This window comes from Schistocerca piceifrons, chromosome 4 (assembly GCF_021461385.2).
Source record: "Schistocerca piceifrons isolate TAMUIC-IGC-003096 chromosome 4, iqSchPice1.1, whole genome shotgun sequence".
Lineage (NCBI taxonomy): Eukaryota > Metazoa > Arthropoda > Insecta > Orthoptera > Acrididae > Schistocerca > Schistocerca piceifrons.
Genome location: NC_060141.1, coordinates 207,723,254 through 207,743,974, shown reverse-complemented (window position 1 = coordinate 207,743,974; position 20,721 = coordinate 207,723,254). Strand labels below are relative to the sequence as shown.

Here is a 20,721-nt window from a genome sequence, read left to right as displayed (position 1 = left end):
GTCTTTTATAACTGGAAATTTACAATTACACAAATCAGAAAAATTAATGAAGTAAATACTAAGTTCTGCACAAAATGTTATACCTACTGGGTAATGTACAACAAACTAATTATTGTTCTTAGGCAGAAACAATAAAATGGCAAATTGGGAATAAAGTAAATAGGTCCTATCGTAAGGAAGTGTGTGGCTGTGGAATGACATAGTTTCAGATTATAATTCCAATATGTCTAAAGAAGTAAGACGTGAGAAACACCAGGAGTTTAAGATGTCACCACACTACATTAAATAATTGGCCTAAAATCCACTGATACATGTAGACTGTATTATTCCTGTAGTCACCAAAACACATACAAAGTGTTAAACACAAAGCAGTACCATGTAAACCTCTCCATCAGATCCTACAATTAACACAAGAGCAATCGAAGGATAAGTATCCCACATGAGCATGCTGAGCATTCATTGAACAACACATCACAACAAAATATATTAAGCATTTGATTTTGATGTCATGGAAGCAACATAAACTCAAAATAAAAGAATGTAAAACCTTCGCAGTAGTGAAAGCTTAGTGTGCAGTGGTTATGTACAAATAATATAGAACCCACAGAAATGAAATTCAAGATTAGCATTCCCAGAATTTTTTGAGATACGAGTAGTTTCAGTCTGCATGCAATATGTGAGAGGTGAAGTTATTATACAGTCTTTCAATTAACCATTTTGTACAAGAAATCCACAAATAGCAGTACACCAGTGACTGTAAATTGCTCATAATGGAAATGAAAAGAAAGGACCAAACTTCCTGTAAAACCCTGAAATATGTTTTTATGTCTGGCTTAGTGCAGCAGAGGAAAACGTGAATCTAATGAGAAGTGACCACGTGGGTGGCGTGACAGGGGGATGATACACTCGTGACACTGTTAAAACTGTAATGACCACATGGGAGGGCTAGCAGGGAAGGGGTATTCCTAGCATTTTAAGACATTGTGCATGAGGGGAAAGAGAGGAGGTGTAAAATGTGGCTCTGGGTGGCACAGAGCACTGTGTGGTGCAGAAGACTGGGAGTAGATGGAGGGAAAGTGGTATTGCATGAGCAGTCATTGGACAGTGACTAAAAATCGGAAGTACATCTGGCACTCGTCTGAAATCGGAAAGCGGTCATGTGATGTCCATTGCTCGCTACTTTTGAGGTGCCGGATATATCATATTTTGGTTGTTTCAGTATTATAACTTGCCTGTTGTGACAGTATGCCGTATTAATACAAAACCACAGAGAATATGTATCACTCTAGGAGCGATTTATTACAATTATTTCGGTCACTGACATGCCTTCCTTACAAACACAAGAAAACGTACTATAAACAGTTCTAAATCTACACTCTTCATATGTTTCCTATGGTCATGCGGTTGAAGATTTCAGTCGAGTGCCGGATGTACTTCCAATGTTTAATCACTCGTCTAGACAGATTAAAAACTTGAATACACATTACTGATGTTTCACAATAATATTTATTTAATATTCACTATGAACTGGCTTTCGGTTTTCTAGCCTATTCTCAAATATCAAGGGTAGGTCACTCTCGCCATCACAGCCCCATTACGTCACCGCACCATCACTTCAAGATGTATTCACACTGTCCGTCACGTCATGGCACACCAAGTCAATTCAAGTCATGTGATCTCAACTTGCACAGCTGTCCTCAACTGTTCTTCTTGCAGGAACTGCAATCTTCGCAAGATCGTTTTTAAATGTTTTTATGCACGAAGTGCATATACACAACGAGGTAGCTAATGTATGTGGATGCTGGAGCCCACATCTGTACGAAATGGACATTAATGGGATCAGATGGTTTACGGCTTGCAGGGATAGCGAGTGTATTAGAGAAAGAAGTGCAAAACAACACAAAAAAGAGTGTGGGTCTGAAAAATGCCATTAATTTTACACACTATACAGACAGCTCAAGGAAGAGGACTCTTCACTTTATATTTTATGAAGTCGAAGCATCAGTTTTTTCATTTGTTACGTCAAATTTCACCCAGAATTACTAAAAGGAACACAGAGTTACGAGCTGCCATCACATCCCACGAAAAACTGGTTTGCTTATGCTCACGTTTAGTCCTGGCCCAGTGCCAATTTTTGTGCAATAGTCATGTCTCCCTCAATACCTTTCCCTCCAAGATTTATACATTTTCTTTGCGTCTTGTATTTGGTTTTTATAGTTCAAGTACCTTATTTGTACTGGAGTCAGCTAGTGGAACGACATAAATACTGATCACAGATGCTTCACACAATGGAGACAGCTACTTAACAATAAATCAGCCTGTCACAGAGATATATTTAAACAAACAGCTCACAGTGTCTAAATGTTTCAGTCTATTTCTTTATGAAACAGCACAAATGCCTAGCAATATAAAAATAAATTCCACCTATTAATCAATCTGATTCTATGCACAGTACTTTTCGCACTTGAAATTGAAGCCATAGTGCAATAAATTTCATTGTAAGACATTAACTACCCAACTGGTATGCATTAAAATCCATTTTATAAATGTAATAGTAGCTGTTAACTTAGTACTTCCATGTGTGGCTGGATTGAAGAGTTTTTAGCAAACAGAACACAGCATGTTGTTCTCAATGGAGAGACGTCTACAGACGTTAAAGTAACCTCTGGCGTGCCACAGGGGAGTGTTATGGGACCGTTGCTTTTCACAATAAGTATAAATGACCTAGTAGATAGTGTCAGAAGTTGCATGCGGTTTTTCGTGGATGATGCTGTAGTATACAGAGAAGTTGCAACATTAGAAAATTGCAGCGAAATGCAGGAAGATCTGCAGCGGATAGGCACTTGGTGGAGGGAGTGGCAACTGACCCTTAACATAGACAAATGTAATGTATTACGAATACATTGAAAGAAGGATCCTTTACTGTATGATTATATGATAGCAGAACAAACACTGGTAGCGGAACGATTTGAAGTGGAATGATCATATAAAATTAATTGTTGATAAGGCGGGTGCCAGGTTGAGATTCATTAGGAGAGTCCTTAGAAAATGTAGTCCATCGACAAAGGAGGTGGCTTACAAAACACTCGGTCGACCTATACTTGAGTATTGCTCATCAGTGTGGGATCCGTACCAGATCGGGTTGACTGAGGAAATAGAGAAGATCCAAAGAAGAGCGGCGCGTTTCGTCACAGGGTTATTTGGTAATCGTGATAGCGTTACGGAGACTCTGCAAGAGAGGCGCTCTGCATCGCGGTGTAGCTTGCTGTCCAGGTTTCGAGAGAGTTCGTTTCTGGATAAGGTATCGAATATATTGCTTCCCCCTACTTATACCTCCCGACGAGATCACGAATGTAAAATTAGAGACATTCGATCGCGCACGGAGACTTTCCGGCAGTCGTTCTTCCCGCGAACCATAAGCGACTCGAACAGGAAAGGGAGGTAATGACAGTGGCACATAAAGTGCCCTCCGCCACACACCGTTGGGTGGTTGCGGAGTATAAATGTAGATGCATATGTAGATGTCATGCAACTCATTGCCTCACTGCTTCAATTAACCTTTCATCAAACTTTTACCTATTCTGGATTTGGAACACTGCGACTGTCTTGTTAAAGGTTTCAGGAATTACTGCAACCAATCGCCGTTTTTTCTTCCCTTTTTATTTATTCATGACCAATTTCGAATCGCCTGGCGATTCATCATCAGGTGATACGATTTAGTTTGGAATATTTAGGGGGTCGTGCATTGTTTTTACTTTTGTGGCAGGCATTGCTCTGGAAAACATAATGTGTGCTTACCAGTGTCGTTGAATATCGAGTGAAACAGGCACTTTTCCACTGACGGCGACTCCCACATACTTAACAAATATACACTCCTGGAAATTGAAATAAGAACACCGTGAATTCATTGTCCCAGGAAGGGGAAACTTTATTGACACATTCCTGGGGTCAGATACATCACATAATCACACGGACAGAACCACAGGCACATAGACACAGGCAACAGAGCATGCACAATGTCGGCACTAGTACAGTGTATATCCACCTTTCGCAGCAATGCAGGCTGCTATTCTCCCATGGAGACGATCGTAGAGATGCTGGATGTAGTCCTGTGGAACGGCTTGCCATGCCATTTCCACCTGGCGCCTCAGTTGGACCAGCGTTCGAGCTGGACGTGCAGACCGCGTGAGACGACGCTTCATCCAGTCCCAAACATGCTCAATGGGGGACAGATCCGGAGATCTTGCTGGCCAGGGTAGTTGACTTACACCTTCTAGAGTACATTGGGTGGCACGGGATACATGCGGACGTGCATTGTCCTGTTGGAACAGCAAGTTCCCTTGCCGGTCTAGGAATAGTAGAACGATGGGTTCGATGACGGTTTGGATGTACCGTGCACTATTCAGTGTCCCCTCGACGATCACCAGTGGTGTACGGCCAGTGTAGGAGATCGCTCCCCACACCATGATGCCGGGTGTTGGCCCTGTGTGCCTCGGTCGTATGCAGTCCTGATTGTGGCGCTCACCTGCACGGCGCCAAACACGCATACGACCATCATTGGCACCAAGGCAGAAGCGACTCTCATCGCTGAAGACGACACGTCTCCATTCGTCCCTCCATTCACGCCTGTCGCGACACCACTGGATGCGGGCTGCACAATGTTGGGGCGTGAGCGGAAGACGGCCTAACGGTGTGCGGGACCATAGCCCAGCTTCATGGAGACGGTTGTGAATGGTCCTCGCCGATACCCCAGGAGCAACAGTGTCCCTAATTTGCTGTGAAGTGGCGGTGCGGTCCCCTACGGCACTGCGTAGGATCCTACGGTCTTGGCGTGCATCCGTGCGTCGCTGCGGTCCGGTCCCAGGTCGACGGGCACGTGCACCTTCCGCCGACCACTGGCGACAACATCGATGTACTGTGGAGACCTCACGCCCCACGTGTTGAGCAATTCGGCGGTACGTCCACCCGGCCTCCCGCATGCCCACTATACACCCTCGCTCAAGGTCCGTCAACTGCACATACGGTTCACGTCCACGCTGTCGCGGCATGCTACCAGTGTTAAAGACTGCGATGGAGCTCCGTATCCCACGGCAAACTGGCTGACACTGACGGCGGCGGTGCACAAATGCTGCGCAGCTAGCGCCATTCGACGGCCAACACCGCGGTTCCTGGTGTGTCTGCTGTGCCGTGCGTGTGATCATTGCTCGTACAGCCCTCTCGCAGTGTCCGGAGCAAGTATGGTGGGTCTGACACACCGGTGTCAATGTGTTCTTTTTTCCATTTCCAGGAGCGTAAACAAACCAAAGCAAGAATGGGCTTGAGGGCCACTTGATCAACAACGGGCAGATGATGTCAACTGGCAAAACGTTCTTCCTGAGATACATTGACCTTGATATAACGGGACGGGATGGCCAGTGTGGATGCCGCCATTTGAAATGCATTGCAGAAGGTTTTGATGGGATGAGACATGACGTGACGTGATAGCCAGTGTGAATTGGCCTTAATGCAGTAATAACTATCTGAGGATGGTCTAGATAGCCAAAAGCTGGTTCATAATGATCTATTATTATTTATTTAATAAAGGCCAGTTCACACTGGCCGTCACGTCACATCACATTCCATCCTGTCAAAACATTGTGCAATGCATTTGAAATGGCGGTGTCTTCACTGGCTGTCCCATCACATCATGCACTATACCATTGAGGTTTCTTGGGAAGAAAGTTTTAACAGTTGACTTAATCTGTCTGTTGTTGATCAGTGACCTCCAAGCTTATTTCCTCCCAGTACATGGCTATGCTGAGATCTCCATCTTTCGTTTTAACATGGTTTTCGCTGTTGATATCAGTTGTTTAATATTTATTTAAAATTTTTTGTTTCGTTATTTCTTTCATTAAAATTTATAAGAAATGGCGAAAGATTAATTGAAACATTGAGATAGCAGTCTGAATTGTGCGACACGAGCTTACTACATTCCTTGCCCTCTAATACATTTATAAAATAGATTTTTATACATATCGGTACCATATTTGAACCATGGACCTTGCCGTTGGTGGGGAGGCTTGCGTGCCTCAGCGATACAGATAGCCGTACTGTAGGTGCAACCACAACAGGGGGGGGGGGGGGGGGGGTATCCGTTGAGAGACCAGACAAACGTGTGGTTGCCGAAAAGGGTAGCAGCCTTTTCAGTAGTTGCAGGGGCAACAGTCTGGATGATTGACTGATCTGGCCTTGTAACACTAACCAAAACGGCCTTGCTGTGCTGGTACTGCGAACGGCTGAAAGCAAGGGGAAACTACAGTCGTAATTTTTCCCGAGGATATGCAGCTTTACTGTATGATAAAATGATGATGGCGTCCTCTTGGGTAAAATATTCCGGAGGTAAAATAGTCCCCCTATTCGGATCTCCGGGCAGGGACTACTCAAGAGGATGTCGTTATCAGGAGAAAGAAAACTGACGTTCTACGGATCGGAGCGTGGAATGTCAGATCCCTTAATAGGGGAGGTAGGTTAGAAAATTTAAAAAGGGAAATGGATAGGTTAAAGTTAGATATAGTGGGAATTAGTGAAGTTCGGTGGCAGGAGGAACAAGACTACTGGTCAGGTGAATACAGGGTTATAAATACAAAATCAAATAGGGGTGATGCAGGAGTAGGTTTAATAATGAATAGGAAAATAGGAATGTGGGTAAACAACTACAAACAGCATAGTGAACGCATTATTGTGGCCAAGATAGATACAAAGCCCGTGTCTACCACAGTAGTGCAAGTTTATATGCCAACTAGCTCCCGCAGATGACTGAGAGATTGATGAAATGTATGATGAGATAAAAGAAATTATTCAGATAGTGAAAGGAGACGAAAATTTAATAGTCGTGGGTGACTGGAACTCGTTAGTAGGAAAAGGAGGAGAAGGAAACGTAGTAGATGAATATGGAATGGGAGTAAGGAATGAAAGAGGAAGCCGCCTGGTAGAATTTTGCACAGAGCATAACTTAATCATAGCTAACACTTGGTTCAAGAATCATAAACGAAGGATGTATACATGGAAGAAGCTTGGACTGACAGGTTTCAGATAGATTATATAATGATAAGACATAAATTTAGGAACCAAGTTTTAAATTGTAAGACATTTCCAGGGGCAGATGTGGACTCTGACCACAATCTATTGGTTATGAACCAACTCGTGGAGATAACATCTTGGACCTACGGATAACAAACAGACCCGAACTTTTCGACTCTGTAAGTGCAGAACAGGGAATCAGTGATCATTAGGCTGTTGCAGCATCCCTGAATATGGAAGTAAATAGGAATATAAAAAAAAGGGAGGAAGGTTTATCTGTTTAGCAAGAGTAATAGAAGGCAGATTTCAGACTACCTAACAGATCAAAACGAAAATTTCTGTTCCGACACTGACAATGTTGAGTGCTTATGGAAAAAGTTCAAGGCAATCGTAAAATGCGTTTTAGACAGGTACGTGCCGAGTAAAACTGTGAGGGACGGGAAAAACCCTCCGTGGTTCAACAACAAAGTTAGGAAACTACTGTGAAAGCAAAGAGAGCTTCACTGCAAGTTTAAACGCAGCCAAAACCTCTCAGACAAACAGAAGCTAAACAATGTCAAAGTTAGCGTAAGGAGGGCCATGCGTGACGCGTTCAGTGAATTCGAAAGTAAAATTCTATGTACCGACTTGACAGAAAATCCTAGGAAGTTCTGGTCTTACGTTAAATTAGTAAGTGGCTCGAAACAGCATATCCAGACACTCCGGGATGATGATGGCATTGAAACAGAGGATGACACGCGTAAAGCTGAAATACTAAACACCTTTTTTCAAAGTTGTTTCACAGAGAAAGACTGCACTGCAGTTCCTTCTCTAAGCCCTCGCACAAACGAAAAAATGGCTGACATCGAAATAAGTGTCCAAGGAATAGAAAAGCAACTGGAATCACTCAACAGAGGAAAGTCCACTGGGCCTGAATCGATACCAGTTCGATTCTACACAGAGTACGCGAAAGAACTTCTAACAGCCGTGTTCCGCAAGTCTCTAGAGGAACGGAAGGTTCCAAATGATTTGGAAAAGAGCACAGGTAGTCTCAGTCTTCAAGAAGGGTCGTCGAGCAGATGCACAAGATTATAGACCTACGTATATCTCTGACGACGAGCAGTTGTAGAATTTTAGAACATGTTTTTTTGCTCGCGTATCGTGTCGTTTCTGGAAACCCAGAATCTACTCTGTAGGAATCAACATGGATTCCGGAAACAGCGATCGTGTGAGACCCAACTCGCTTTATATGTTCATGAGACCCAGAAAATATTAGATACAGGCTCCCAGGTAGATGCTATTAACCTTGACTTCTGGAAGGCGTTCGATACAGTTCCGCACTGTCGCCTGATAAACAAAGTGAGAGCCTACGGAATATCAGACCAGCTGTGTGGCTGGATTGAAGAGTTTTCAGCAAACAGAACACAGCATGTTGTTCTCAATGGAGAGACGTCTACAGACGTTAAAGTAACCTCTGGCGTGCCACAGGGGAGTGTTATGGGAGCATTGCTTTACACAATATATATAAATGACCTAGTAGATAGTGTCGGAAGTTCCATGCGGCTTTCTGTGGATGATGCTGTAGTATACAGAGAAGTTGCAGCATTAGAAAATTGTAGCTAAATGTAGGAAGATCTGCAGCGGATAGGCACGTGGTGCAGGGAGTGGCAACTGACCCTTAACATAGACAAATGTAATGTATTGCGAATAGATAGAAAGAAGGATCCTTTATTGTATGATTATATGATAGCGGAACAAACACTGGTAGCAGTTATTTCTGTAAAATATCTGGGAATATGCATGAGGAACGATTTGAAGTATAATGATCATATAAAATTAATTGTTGATAAGGCGGGTACCAGGTTGAGATTCGTTGGGAGAGTCTTTAGAAAATGTAGTCCATCAACAAAGGAGGTGGCTTACAAAACACTCGTTCGACCTATAATTGAGTATTGCTCATCAGTGTGGGATCCGTACCAGATCGGGTTGACTGAGGGAATAGAGAAGATCCAAAGAAGAGCGGCGCGTTTCGTCACAGGGTTATTTGGTAATCGTGATAGCGTTACGGAGATGTTTAGCAAACTCAAGTGGCACACTCTGCATCGCGGTGTAGCTTGCTGTCCAGGTTTCGAGAGGGTGCGTTTCTGGATGAAGTATCGAATATATTGCTTCCCCCTACTTATACCTCCCCAGGAGATCACGAATGTAAAATTAGAGAGATTCGAGCGCGCACGGAGACTTTCAGACAGTCGTTCTTCCCGCGTACCATACGCGACTGGAACAGGAAAGGGAGGTAACAACAGTGGCTCGTTAAGTGCCCTCCGCCACACACCGTTGGGTGGCTTGCGGAGTATAAATGTAGATGTAGATTAAAACTGCAAAAAGAAAAAAGGTGGGAATTTGAGGAGATGAGACCTGGATAAACTGAAAGATCCGGAGGTTGTAGAGAGCTTCAGGGAGAGCATTAGGGAACGACTGACAAGAATGGGGGACAGAAATACAGTAGAAGAAGAATGGGTAGCTTTCAGAGATGAAAGACTGAGGGCAGCAGAGGATGAAGTAAGTAAAAAGATGAGGGCTAATAGAAATCCTTGGGGAACAGAAGAGATACTGAATTTAATTGATGAAAGGAGAAAACATAAAAATGCAGTAAATGAAGCAGGCAAAAAGGAATACAAACGTCTCAAAAATGAGATCGATAGGAAGTGCAAAGTGGCTAAGCAGGGATGGCTAGAGGATAAATGTAAGGATGTAGAAATTCATATCACTAGGGGTAAGATACATACTGCCTACAGGAAAATTAAAGAGACCTTTAGAGAAAAGAGAACCACTTGCATGAATATCAAGAGCTCAGATGGAAACCCAGTTCTAAGGAAAGAAAGGAAAGCAGAAAAGTGGAAGGAGTATATAGAGGGTCTATACAAGGGCGATGTTCTTGAGGACAATATTATAGAAATGGAAGAGAATGCAGATGAAGATGAAATAGGAAATGTGATACTGCGTGAAGAGTTTGACAGAGCACTAAAAGATCTAAGTCGAAACAAGGCCCCAGGAGTAGTCAACATTTCATTAGAACTACTGACAGCCTTGGGAGAACCAGGCCTAACAAAACTCTACCATCCAGTGAGCAAGATGTATGAGACAGGCGAAATACCCTCAGACTTCAAGAAGAATATAATAATTCCAATCCGAAAGAAAGCAGCTGTTGACAGATGTGAAAATTACCGAACTATCAGTTTAAAAAGCCACAGCTGCAAAAAACTAACACGAATTCTTTGCAGACGAATGGAAAAACTGGTAGAAGCTGACCTAGAGGAAATACAGTTTGGATTCCGTAGAAATGTTGAAACACGTGAGGCAATACTGACCCTACCACTTATCTTAGAAGCTATATTAAGGAAAGGCAAATCTACGTTTCTAGCATTTGTAGACTTAGAGAAAGCTTTTGACAATGTTGACTGGAACACTCTCTTTCAAATTCTGCGGGTGGCAGGGGTAAAATACAGGGAAAGAAAGGCTATTTACAATTTGTACAGAAACCAGATGGCAGTTGTAAGAGTCGAGGAGCATGAAAGGGAGGCAGTGGTTGGGAAGGGAGTGAGACATGTTGTAGCCTATCCCCGATGTTATTCAATCTGTATGTTGAGCAAGCAATAAAGGAAACAAAAGAAAAATTCGGAGTAGGAAGTAAAATCCATGGAGAAGAAAAACTTTGAGGTTCGCCGATGGCATTGTAATTCTGCAAAGGACCTGGTAATTGTGATAGCGTTACGGAGATGTTTAGCAAACTAAAGTGGCACACTCTGCAAGAGAGGCGCTCTGCAACGCGGTGTAGCTTGCTGTCCAGGTTTCGAGAGGGCGCGTTTCTGGACGAGGTATCGAATATTTTGCTTCCCCCTGCTTATACCCCCCGTGGAGATCACGAATGTAAAATCAGAGAGATTCGAGCGCGCACGGAGGCTTTCCGGCAGTCGTTCTTCCTGCAAACCATACGCGACTGGAACAGGAAAGGGAGCTAATGACAGTGGCACGTAAAGTTCCCTCCGCCACACACCGTTGCGTGGCTTGCGGAGTATAAATGTAGATGTAGATGTAGAAGAGCATCTGAACGGAATGGCCAGTGTCTTGAACGGAGGATATAAAATGAAGATCAACAAAAGCAAAACAAGGATAATGGAATGTAATCGAATTAAATCGGATGATGCTGCGGGAATTAGATTAGGAAATGAGAAGCTTAAAGTAGTAAAGGAGATTTGCTATTTGGGGAGTAAAATAACTGATGAAGGTCGAAGTAGAGAGGATATAAAATGTAGACTGACAATGACAAGGAAAGCGTTTCTGAAGAAGAGAAATTTGTTAACATCGAGTATAGATTTAAGTGTCAGGAAGCCATTTCTGAAAGTATTTGTATGTAGTGTAGTCATGTATGGAAGTTATACGTGGACGATAAAAAGTTTAGACAAGAAGAGAATAGAAGCTTTCGAAATGTGGTGCTACAGAAGAATGCTAAAGATTAGATGGGTAGATCACATAATTAATGAGGAGGTATTGAATAGAATTGGAGAGAAGAGAAATTTGTGGCACAACGTGACTAGAAGGAGGGATCGGTTGGTAGGACATGTTCTGACACATCGAGGGATCACCAATTTAGTATTGAAAGGCAGCGTGGAGGGTAAAAATCGTAGAGGGAGACCAAGAGATGAATCCACTAAACAGATTCAGAAGGATGTAGGTTGCAGTAGGTACTGGAAGATGAAGAAGCTTGCACAGGATAGAGTAGCAAGGAGAGCTGCATCAAACCACTCACAGGACTGAAGACCACAACAACAACAACATTTAATATTTTACCGTGAAATGGACTGTAATGTGGCTAGAGCTTTAAGTGAAAAAGGTATTGTTAGTAGACTCAAATTGATTAGTTGGTCAAATTTATTTTAATGCTGTCATGCATTTGTAGTGTTTCATAAAGGAATGGACTGAAAATTCAGACACTGCAAGTTGTTTGTTGAAATATGTGTTTGTGGCAGGCTTATTTATGAAGTATCTCCCTGGAGAAACAGTTTTGCAAACGTCAGTGGTCAATAATTATGTATTTCACTAGCTAACCCCAGTAGAATCAGGCACTTGAACTATTAAAAGATGTAAACAGAACTTATAAATCTTGGAAAGAAAGTTATTGAGGATAATATGATTACTACACAAAAGTTTGCACTGGACCAGGAACTAAACTTGAACAAACCGAAGGCAGCTCGTAACACTGTGTTTCTTACTGTAGTCCTGGATGAAATTTAACGTAACAAATGAAAAATCCGATGCCTCGACTTCCAAAAAAATAAAATATAAAACGTTCTTCTTCGAGCTCTTTCTACTGCATGTGAAATTCCTCATCTTTACCACATAACTACATTTTTCCGACCTACACTCTTTTTAATGTTGTTTTGCACTTCTTTCTTCCTTCTCTAATATACAAGCTATCCCTGCAACCACAAACCACTTGAGTCCAATAATTGTCATTTTTGTACAAATATGCACTTCAGCATTCACGTATATAAACTACTGCATTTCGCGTGTAAAAGCAGTCCAAAATCATCTTGCGAAGATTGCAGTTCCCGCTAAAAAAAACAGCTGATGAAAGCTATTCGATTTGAGATCACGTGACTAGTACAGACTTGACCGGCCGTGATGTAGAGGTGCTGTGACGACCTGTTTGAATTGACCTTAGTTCATTACAAACCCGCTTTCTGGGTCATCCTCGGATGATACAGTATTAATTTATCTGAAGATGGACTGGAAAGAAGAAAGCCTTTCTTAACGAACTATTAAGTAAATATTATTGTGGGAGATCAAACTGTTTATTGCGTAAAGATGGCCAGTAGCTATATAGATGTATTATTTTGTAAAAAAAATAAGCAAATTATTTGTATACGTTGCGTAATTCGTAAGAGTTTAATAACATAGTTTGATAATTTTAAGCATGTGTCACTGGAAGATCAGTGATTTCTATTAAGTTCAGCGATATTCAAGATTTCAGGTTTGCATAATATCTTTGACAGCTTGTATTATTCGTTTATTTACTACATGCTGATCTGAGGCGGATGTAATGGTTAAGAACAAGAGTTCGTGATTATCCAGAAGCTATATGAACAGTGGCTTTACAACTTTAAAAATGTTTCATAGATAATATTTCCGTTCCCGATTTTTAGATGTTTTGTCACGAAACAAAACTTATCCGACACCTGACTAATGAATTAAACTATTCTTTTTGAATAAAAATAAATGTTTTGCCGTTTTTAATAATGACGTGAATCCGTTTAATTATGTAAACAAAATGTTAAAAATAAATAATTCGGATTTACCTTACAGACTCGTATGCCAAGTACCCTGGCATTTTGCGATGCGAAAGTTGTGAGGTCTGCGCATGCGTAGGTCACGTGATACGATATGTTTTAACTTTTTTTGTAATTCCTGGAACGTGCAGATTGGTTGTGTCATATTTTCCAGGTACTGCTGGATAGAGAAAGTTTATTACTCATCAGACCAGGAAAAACGACAATTGCTTGAAAAGAGCAGTTGAACGTTTCGGTAAGTCTGTGTTGCAGTGTGATGGATACATTGACATCTTCTTTAGAAGAAAACATAACTTGAGCGTCCCACCGTCATCTAATCAAGCGCGTAGATACAGAGTACAGAAGGCGCAAAAGCTTGGTTGGGTTATGTTTTGAAATTTCAGTGAATAGTGACAAATTTGTGACTGTCTAAGGCATACTTAGAAATTATCATTGTATGATATGTATGATTTAAGCACATTTTGGTTTTCCGCCTGTGCAGTTGGGGAGTGCATTGTTTATATTTCTCGCTGAGGTCGAATGCCCGTTTTTTAATAATAATAAAGTATTTTTGCGATTCCGAATTCTTGTACAACCTTCGTCATGTCAGATGACAGTAATGAACGGCCTTCTTGTCGCTTTGAAGAGTCAAGTGAGTATACAGAACACAGTTTTTCTTGTGAGAGTGTTGTGAGCATTTTGAAGCTGAAGGGGTTGGGTATTTTTTTTAGATCGTTCATCGGACGACAGCTCCATGTCGTTGTGGACGAAAGCTCAGCAACTACAAGGCGATGCGCTCCTCCAGGTGCGCGCCGTTTATGGAGAACACTTTCCAATTGAAGTTCGACATTTTTTGGCAGCATGGTTAGAAGAGAAAATGTGGTAAGTTAATTGGTGTACAGTACCAAAATATCAGTTGTTCCTTTAGCATAAATTACCTCAAACAATTTTGATATGTACCATGTAGGATAACCAATTTTTGTTGGGCTAATGCACATGAACGACGCATCAGATACTTATGTATGAGAATGATGCAAGACCATTATGCCATCTGTTCAAACCATGTTTTTATTTCACGTGTTTTTTAACCAATGTAAATGGGGTTTATTTTGGTTAGGTTATATTTTTATGCTAATGGTTTCGTAATATGCATTTTTTCTCTAACATATAACACACAAAAACAGTAAGGATCTCGGATGCAATCTTACGCTTTTCAAATATTTCTTAATTGTGTTCTGTTTGATACTCAGCATGATGTTGGTGTCTGGTGTTCTTGTTTGAGTGTTTTCAATTTCCGTTGCTACCTTTGTTCAGACACATACAGTCTTTCATAGATCATAGCGTTAATGAGACCTTCTTGATATGGAGTGAGTTTGGGACTGCATTACTAAAGGAAAGTAATTTTGTAATCTCTTTAGTGGTTGTAGTGTTCAAAATTGGGTCTGTAGTGATGCATGGAGTGTTGTTTCTAGTGATTACAGTTCACTGGTATTTAAAGGTTAAGTTTTTGGCCAGCAATTTAAATCTTTCTTGGGATGGTAACTACTACGAGATAAATTTAATTTGTTCCACAGCTTTCATTAGTATCCAGTTTAGTAAATCTTACTGTCACTTTGGTATTGGAGTTTTTGTGGTGTTATTTGGTTAGAAGGTGGTACATACCCTTACATGTTAATGGTAAATTGAGTTTTTGATGCTGTAGGTGTGGTTATGATTTGTTCTTTAAAGTAAGCAAATTAAGATTACAGTTCAGCTGTGAACTGGAGACCATTTTGCATTTGTTTTTACTTAAATGCCAGAAAGCAGCTATCTTCTTCAGCACTGTGTTAGGTTTGAGTAGCTAAGTGTAAATGTACTGTTTGCTAGGGTGATCATTTAGGAGTCCTTCATTCTGACCAACAGCGAACTAGCAACAACAATAAAAGCAGAGAAAATTGCTGTCAGTAGGAAGAGTGATTAATCGGCTACTGTGGATTGCATTACACCATCAAGGAATTAAACAGAGAGAGAGAGAGAGAATGACCTGGCTGAAGTTAAGAATTGGGCAGTTGTGTTCCAGGACACTTTTCTGCTACTGATTGATGTTTGGAAGCATCTTAGTTTTGTATAACCAATTAGAGGATATTTTTAATCATTGAGATGAAAGAAGTGGTACTCCTTTAGTACTGGAATTGATGGCTTACAAATGTTGAATACACCTCATGTGAGTGTGATGACTTTAGATTGGATTTGATGGCCTTGATGAAAGAAAGAAAAAAGAAAACAGTTCAGCAATGGTTGTTATAGGTTTTTTGTTCCCAAAAATATTACACAGCCCAGGGTTGTAGTTAGAGTGGGACATGATAGGCTGTTTTAAATTCAGCACTACGAAATACATCCTGTGCATGGTATTTTCTTTTTATACCTTCGTCACTTGAAACTGCATATCTAGCTTACTTGCATTCCTGTCATCTCATATTATATGTTTCTGGCAATATCCCTCAGAACATGCACATAACAGCAGTGGTCCTGTCCTCAGCTATTACCAATGATTCTGGTAGATTGGGGGGGGGGGGGAGGAGGGAAAAGTCACTTCATTTCTTGGGTCAAGGGAGGTACGCTTGGAGCTGGCTGTAAATGAACTGAGAAGTTGATAAGAAGCAATGCAAGGGGAGGTACTGAGTACAGATACGTAAGATGGGTCGACAGAAGTGTCCGATCCCACGCGTCTGTTTTGACCCGTGCCGTAAGGGTGTTGTCGTGTGTGACGTCATGACGACGCAGAGTTTGGTTTGTGAGTGTGGCGTGCTTGTAGATGTCATCGTGTTGTGGTTTGTTGTGCTCTCTGGTGGTATGTTCAGGGTTTTCGTTTGTGTGGTGTAATGGGCTCAGTTTGCTTTTGCTCATTATTCAGAATTGTTAGTGTGTCGGCTGTGTTTGTAGTGGAATTCGTTTCAGTGAGTTAACAATTTTGTGTGAAGGTTAATTTAGTGTTATTCGCTGTACATCGTGTGGTAATTTCAGTAGAATTAATCGGTTGTTGTTTTTGTTCATAAATGGATATGACGGATAAAATTAACAGTGCGCAGGTCAAGGGAAGTGTTTGATCTCAATGTGTGGCTGTGTATGTTGATATTGGTATCGGGAGATGTTTTTGAGCTATATAGGCCAAGGGAAGTGTTTGATCCTAATTTATGGGATCGGGAGCTGCTGTTGAGCAATATAGGTCAAGGGAAGTGTCCGATTCCAGATAATACCGTGTTTATTGGTATTTGGGGAATTTTCTGATGTCTGTTTTTTCGTCGTTTTGTGTGGTTTTGTATGGGGGTGGGTGTCTAAATTTGTTTTTATTTAGTTTGCCCCCACCCAAAAACACCCCATTTCCCGCGCTTGTCCCGTTAGTGTCATCAGGCTTTTTGTGGAAAGTGTGTGTGTTTGTTTTTCGATGTATTTTCGTCCTCATAATGTGTATGTACCAACTTTATATGCGCCATATTGGAATCGTGGTTTATGGACGTTTCCGCCATATTTGTGACGTCATGGGTCAAAGCAGACGGGTGGATCGGACGCTTCTGTATTTCCAGTAAGATGGAATGTGGAAAAAAAAAATGAGGTTGGTAGAAGTGCCCAAATATGAAGGACGGAGAAGAAAGCAGAAATGTTTATGTGGAACATAAAAAGGATATGGGGTAAAAAGTAGGCAACAGCAGAAGGGAGACTGGAGTAAGTTTTAATTCCAGTGAATGGTGATGAAGCAAATTGCTACAAGAAAAGAGCAACTATTTTAGTTCACTTATGCATTTGTTCTAATTTGTTCATCAGACACTCTGTTCGATAGTTATTTTTTAGGAAAGCATTGTGTCCTTAACACATCTGTTTTGCAAGACATACGACTGCTACCTCCCCATCTCCCCTTTCCATATTTCTGTACTGAACATCTAGGTAAAAGTGCACTTACAGTGTCAGCTGCTTTTCCGTTTTCTTGCTACTGGTAATAATTGATTTGCATGACGAATCACAGCAAGTAAACACAAGGAATTGTGAGTCAGTTGTAGGTGGCCAGTGAGGCTTAACAGAAACGTCTGATTCCACCCATCTGCTTTGACCAATGACGTCATCAATATGGCGGAAACTACCATTCACAACTACTCCCATATCGTGGTTATGACGTCATAACGTAAACATGACAACAAACACAAAAATAGATCGAAAAACCATCAAATACATATTCCCCCAAAAATATATTGAAACTAACGGGACAAGCAAGGGAAACTGTGGGTTTTTGGGTGGGGACAAACTAAAAATAAACACACGCCACTAAAGCAAGTGATAAAATAAAACGGCCGCAGCCTTCCCAAAATCAACTAGCCTAAAAACAATATCCACTGGAATCGTACTCTTCCCTTGACCTATATAGGTCAAAAGAAAATACTCATACCAAATCATGAAACCCAAAACTACAACCACGTCCACAATCATCACTACCTCAAAAAGCTCAACAAAACAACAAAATTGGAATCGAACACTTCCCTTGACCTTTATAGGTCAACAGTAACTACAGACACCACACTATAAATCTCAAAACTTTCACCACCGCCACACTTAATATTACTAAAAAAAAAAGAACTCCTAGAAAAACAAAATTGGAATGGAACACTTCCCTTGACCTGTTATCCTCACGACATCTCCACATATGGCCATCCCTGATCGGAGATGCTGGAACTTTAGTAAGCCTCATTTCTTCATGACACACTGAACACTTCACGACTTCAGCCAACAGGCCGAATAGCTAAAGAAATATTATTAGAGACAACGCAGTGTCTCCCATCATCACCGACAACTGAAAACTGTTGACCTTGTCAGTCATATCCACACCTACCAAAGACATAAACAAAGTGATTTACCAAAATTCACACACGACGAACAGAAAAAAAAACTACAATAATGTCGACATAACAAAACCAGAATTGTTAACTCGCTAAAAAATATTCCACTGAAAGCACAGTCACCACAAACACCACACACGTGCAATGCTGCCACGCAAATCGACCCCATATGCCACATAACACGCTAACCATAAACACACCACCAGAGAGAACCACCGACCACAAGAATATGCCACCTATAAACACACCACACACACAAACTAAACCAAAAACATCACCTAACACACAACACATAAACACACCACCAATCATATCAAAACGACACCTACAAACACGCCACTCTCACAAACTAAACTCCGCGCCGTCGTGATGTCACACAACACAAAAGCCTTATGTCATGGGTCAAAACTGATGGGTGGAATTGGGCACTTCGGTTAACCCGCCAATGAGATACTCCTTCATAACTTTCTATGATGTGTAATTAAAGTTAGTTGATATTTTGTATTGTTCAGTTGATATTTTGCACTGTTGACTTAGAATTTACCTACATAATCAGAATTTTTGGCTAAATTAAAAATAAGATGTATAAGTGGGTTATTACAGTGATTAAAATGTATCATGGGCTATGCTACACATCCATCAATCGTGTCAGTTGTATTTTTGTGTTGAGATTTATTGGCTTCACCAGCTCACAAGGAAGTTCTCTTGTTACAACCTAACTTAGGTTTGGGCTATGCTACAGGTCAGTTTGTCATACATCTAATTTTCTTCCATTCATATTTGTTGGCTTCGCCAACTTGCACCCAAATTGTCATATTCCTACTAACCTAGGCTTCAGGCATCACAACAGGTCAGTCTCTCAGCTCATTTAGTTTTTCCAATGACAGAAGAGTACAAAAATCAGTAGTCACCTTAAAATTCATAGTAACCAGATCACAAAAACTTATTGTGGCATTCTCTGCATCAAAAGTAAAATTAATCAAATTTTGTCTCACGCAAAAAAAAAGGTTCCATGATATTTTCATTGGATACTGTATACTATCACCCAAGTGGCTATGACCAATGTAAACAAATTGCCAAATTCAGCATGCTGTGCAGCAGCCACTGACACTGTAAGCGCACATTATTTGAGCACTTTGATGCTGATTAGAAACCTATTGAAAAACTTTTCAATCTTTCGTGTTGTTCTAGTGTGATAAATATCCACATACAGTCAAGCTGCACATAAAAATAGTACACAGTTAAATTTAACAGATGTCTCTCAACAACTCAGTGTATTCAACATCATTTACTGAAAATCTCTATATTATTGCACTGAACAAAGACAGATGTACTTCATAAAATAATCTGTTTCTTCATGCAAGGAAAAAGGAAGCAACAATAAATTTTGGTTTTAAAAGTCTGTTCTGTTGTGTAAATGTTTGCTAACTTGGGCAGTGGCTGCTCTCACACCATGTTCTCCTCAAGTTAAGCAACTTGAAAGAAATGCTGTTCAGTGGCAAACATTGTGTTTCATAGAAGGGTTCTGTACACCTGCCATACATTCTTTGTTGTACTTCCACCATGTAGAAACTTTTGTTAGTTGGTAATTTTCAGTGCACTTATAAGCTGTAATCACTCCTATGTGTTGTGTAATATAGAGGATCTCATGCTATGGGTACAGCAACAGTTTATTCCAAGAAACTGAGATCAGAAAAAAATATGAGAAATTGTAAGCCTTTCTGTTGATAAGCACAGTGCAGAAATGTTCTAATTATTGTGACTGAAGCTAGCTGTAAAAAAAATTTAAAATGTTGATGTAGTTGCCTTTGTAAAATGTGAAAGTTGCGATGAAAGACATTTGAGATGGAAATAATGTTATAAGAAATAATCTGAGAAAATGTAAGCCTTACATTATTTTATTCTAAGCCTGATTAGTTGCTCCAATGTTTTGTAAGGCAGTTGGATCAGAATTGGCATTTTATGTAAGATCAAAAAATCTCCACTTCCGGATTCTGTATGTCTTTATTTTAAAAAGTTTTTTTTCTAGGACTGACATAGACCCAGAAAATCCCCAACATGAGCAATATGTTGCCAGCCTTGTCAGTTCACTTATTCAAGAACTGGAAATGAAAGCAAACAGTATGACTACAGAAGAGCTGTTTCTCACAAAACTAAAATTAATGGAGGCTGCAAATACATTTAGAGTAAGTATTAAGAACTTGCTGTATCTTTCTTGTAATTTATGACATAAGTTTTAAAACAGTAAGTTACTTACAGAAATAGTAAAGATTTGCTATATTATTGTTTAATTTATTTTTGTAGGAAAGATACATGCATAACCCCCGAAGGTTGTTTGAAATAATTCGAAATTGTCTCAACACCGAAATGAAGTTGGTGCAACAGGTAGGAAATGTAAGTCCTGTGTGTTGTAGTTAAGTTTCAGTACAGTTAAATATTTCTTAACCCTACATTATTACTGTTTGCTTTATCTTTATTTTCTTCAAATCATT

The 20,721-nt window shown here is 40.6% G+C and overlaps 1 protein-coding gene and 1 long non-coding RNA gene across 7 annotated transcripts in view; one reads left to right on the top strand and one right to left on the bottom strand.

Moving 5' to 3' along the window:
• Window positions 1-13,446, bottom strand: part of LOC124794829 — a 121,351-nt gene extending 107,905 nt beyond the window's left edge. For both annotated transcript variants that reach the window (XR_007016619.1, XR_007016617.1), the window contains exon 1: window positions 13,395-13,446. This is a non-coding gene — a long non-coding RNA (uncharacterized LOC124794829). The remainder of the gene's footprint in view (window positions 1-13,394) is intronic.
• Window positions 13,447-13,501: 55 nt separating this feature from the next.
• LOC124794828 (signal transducer and activator of transcription 5B) overlaps window positions 13,502-20,721 on the top strand; it is a 139,310-nt gene continuing 132,090 nt past the window's right edge. For 2 of the 5 annotated variants that reach the window (XM_047258490.1, XM_047258494.1), the window contains exons 1-5: window positions 13,511-13,620; window positions 13,867-14,016; window positions 14,096-14,246; window positions 20,247-20,415; window positions 20,534-20,623. In XM_047258490.1, coding sequence (XP_047114446.1) covers window positions 13,968-14,016; window positions 14,096-14,246; window positions 20,247-20,415; window positions 20,534-20,623 — 459 coding nt within the window. In that variant the 5' untranslated portion in view covers window positions 13,511-13,620; window positions 13,867-13,967. Of the gene's footprint in view, window positions 13,621-13,866; window positions 14,017-14,095; window positions 14,247-20,246; window positions 20,416-20,533; window positions 20,624-20,721 lie in introns of all 5 variants that reach the window. The other 3 variants (XM_047258492.1, XM_047258491.1, XM_047258493.1) reach the window with 3 other exon arrangements.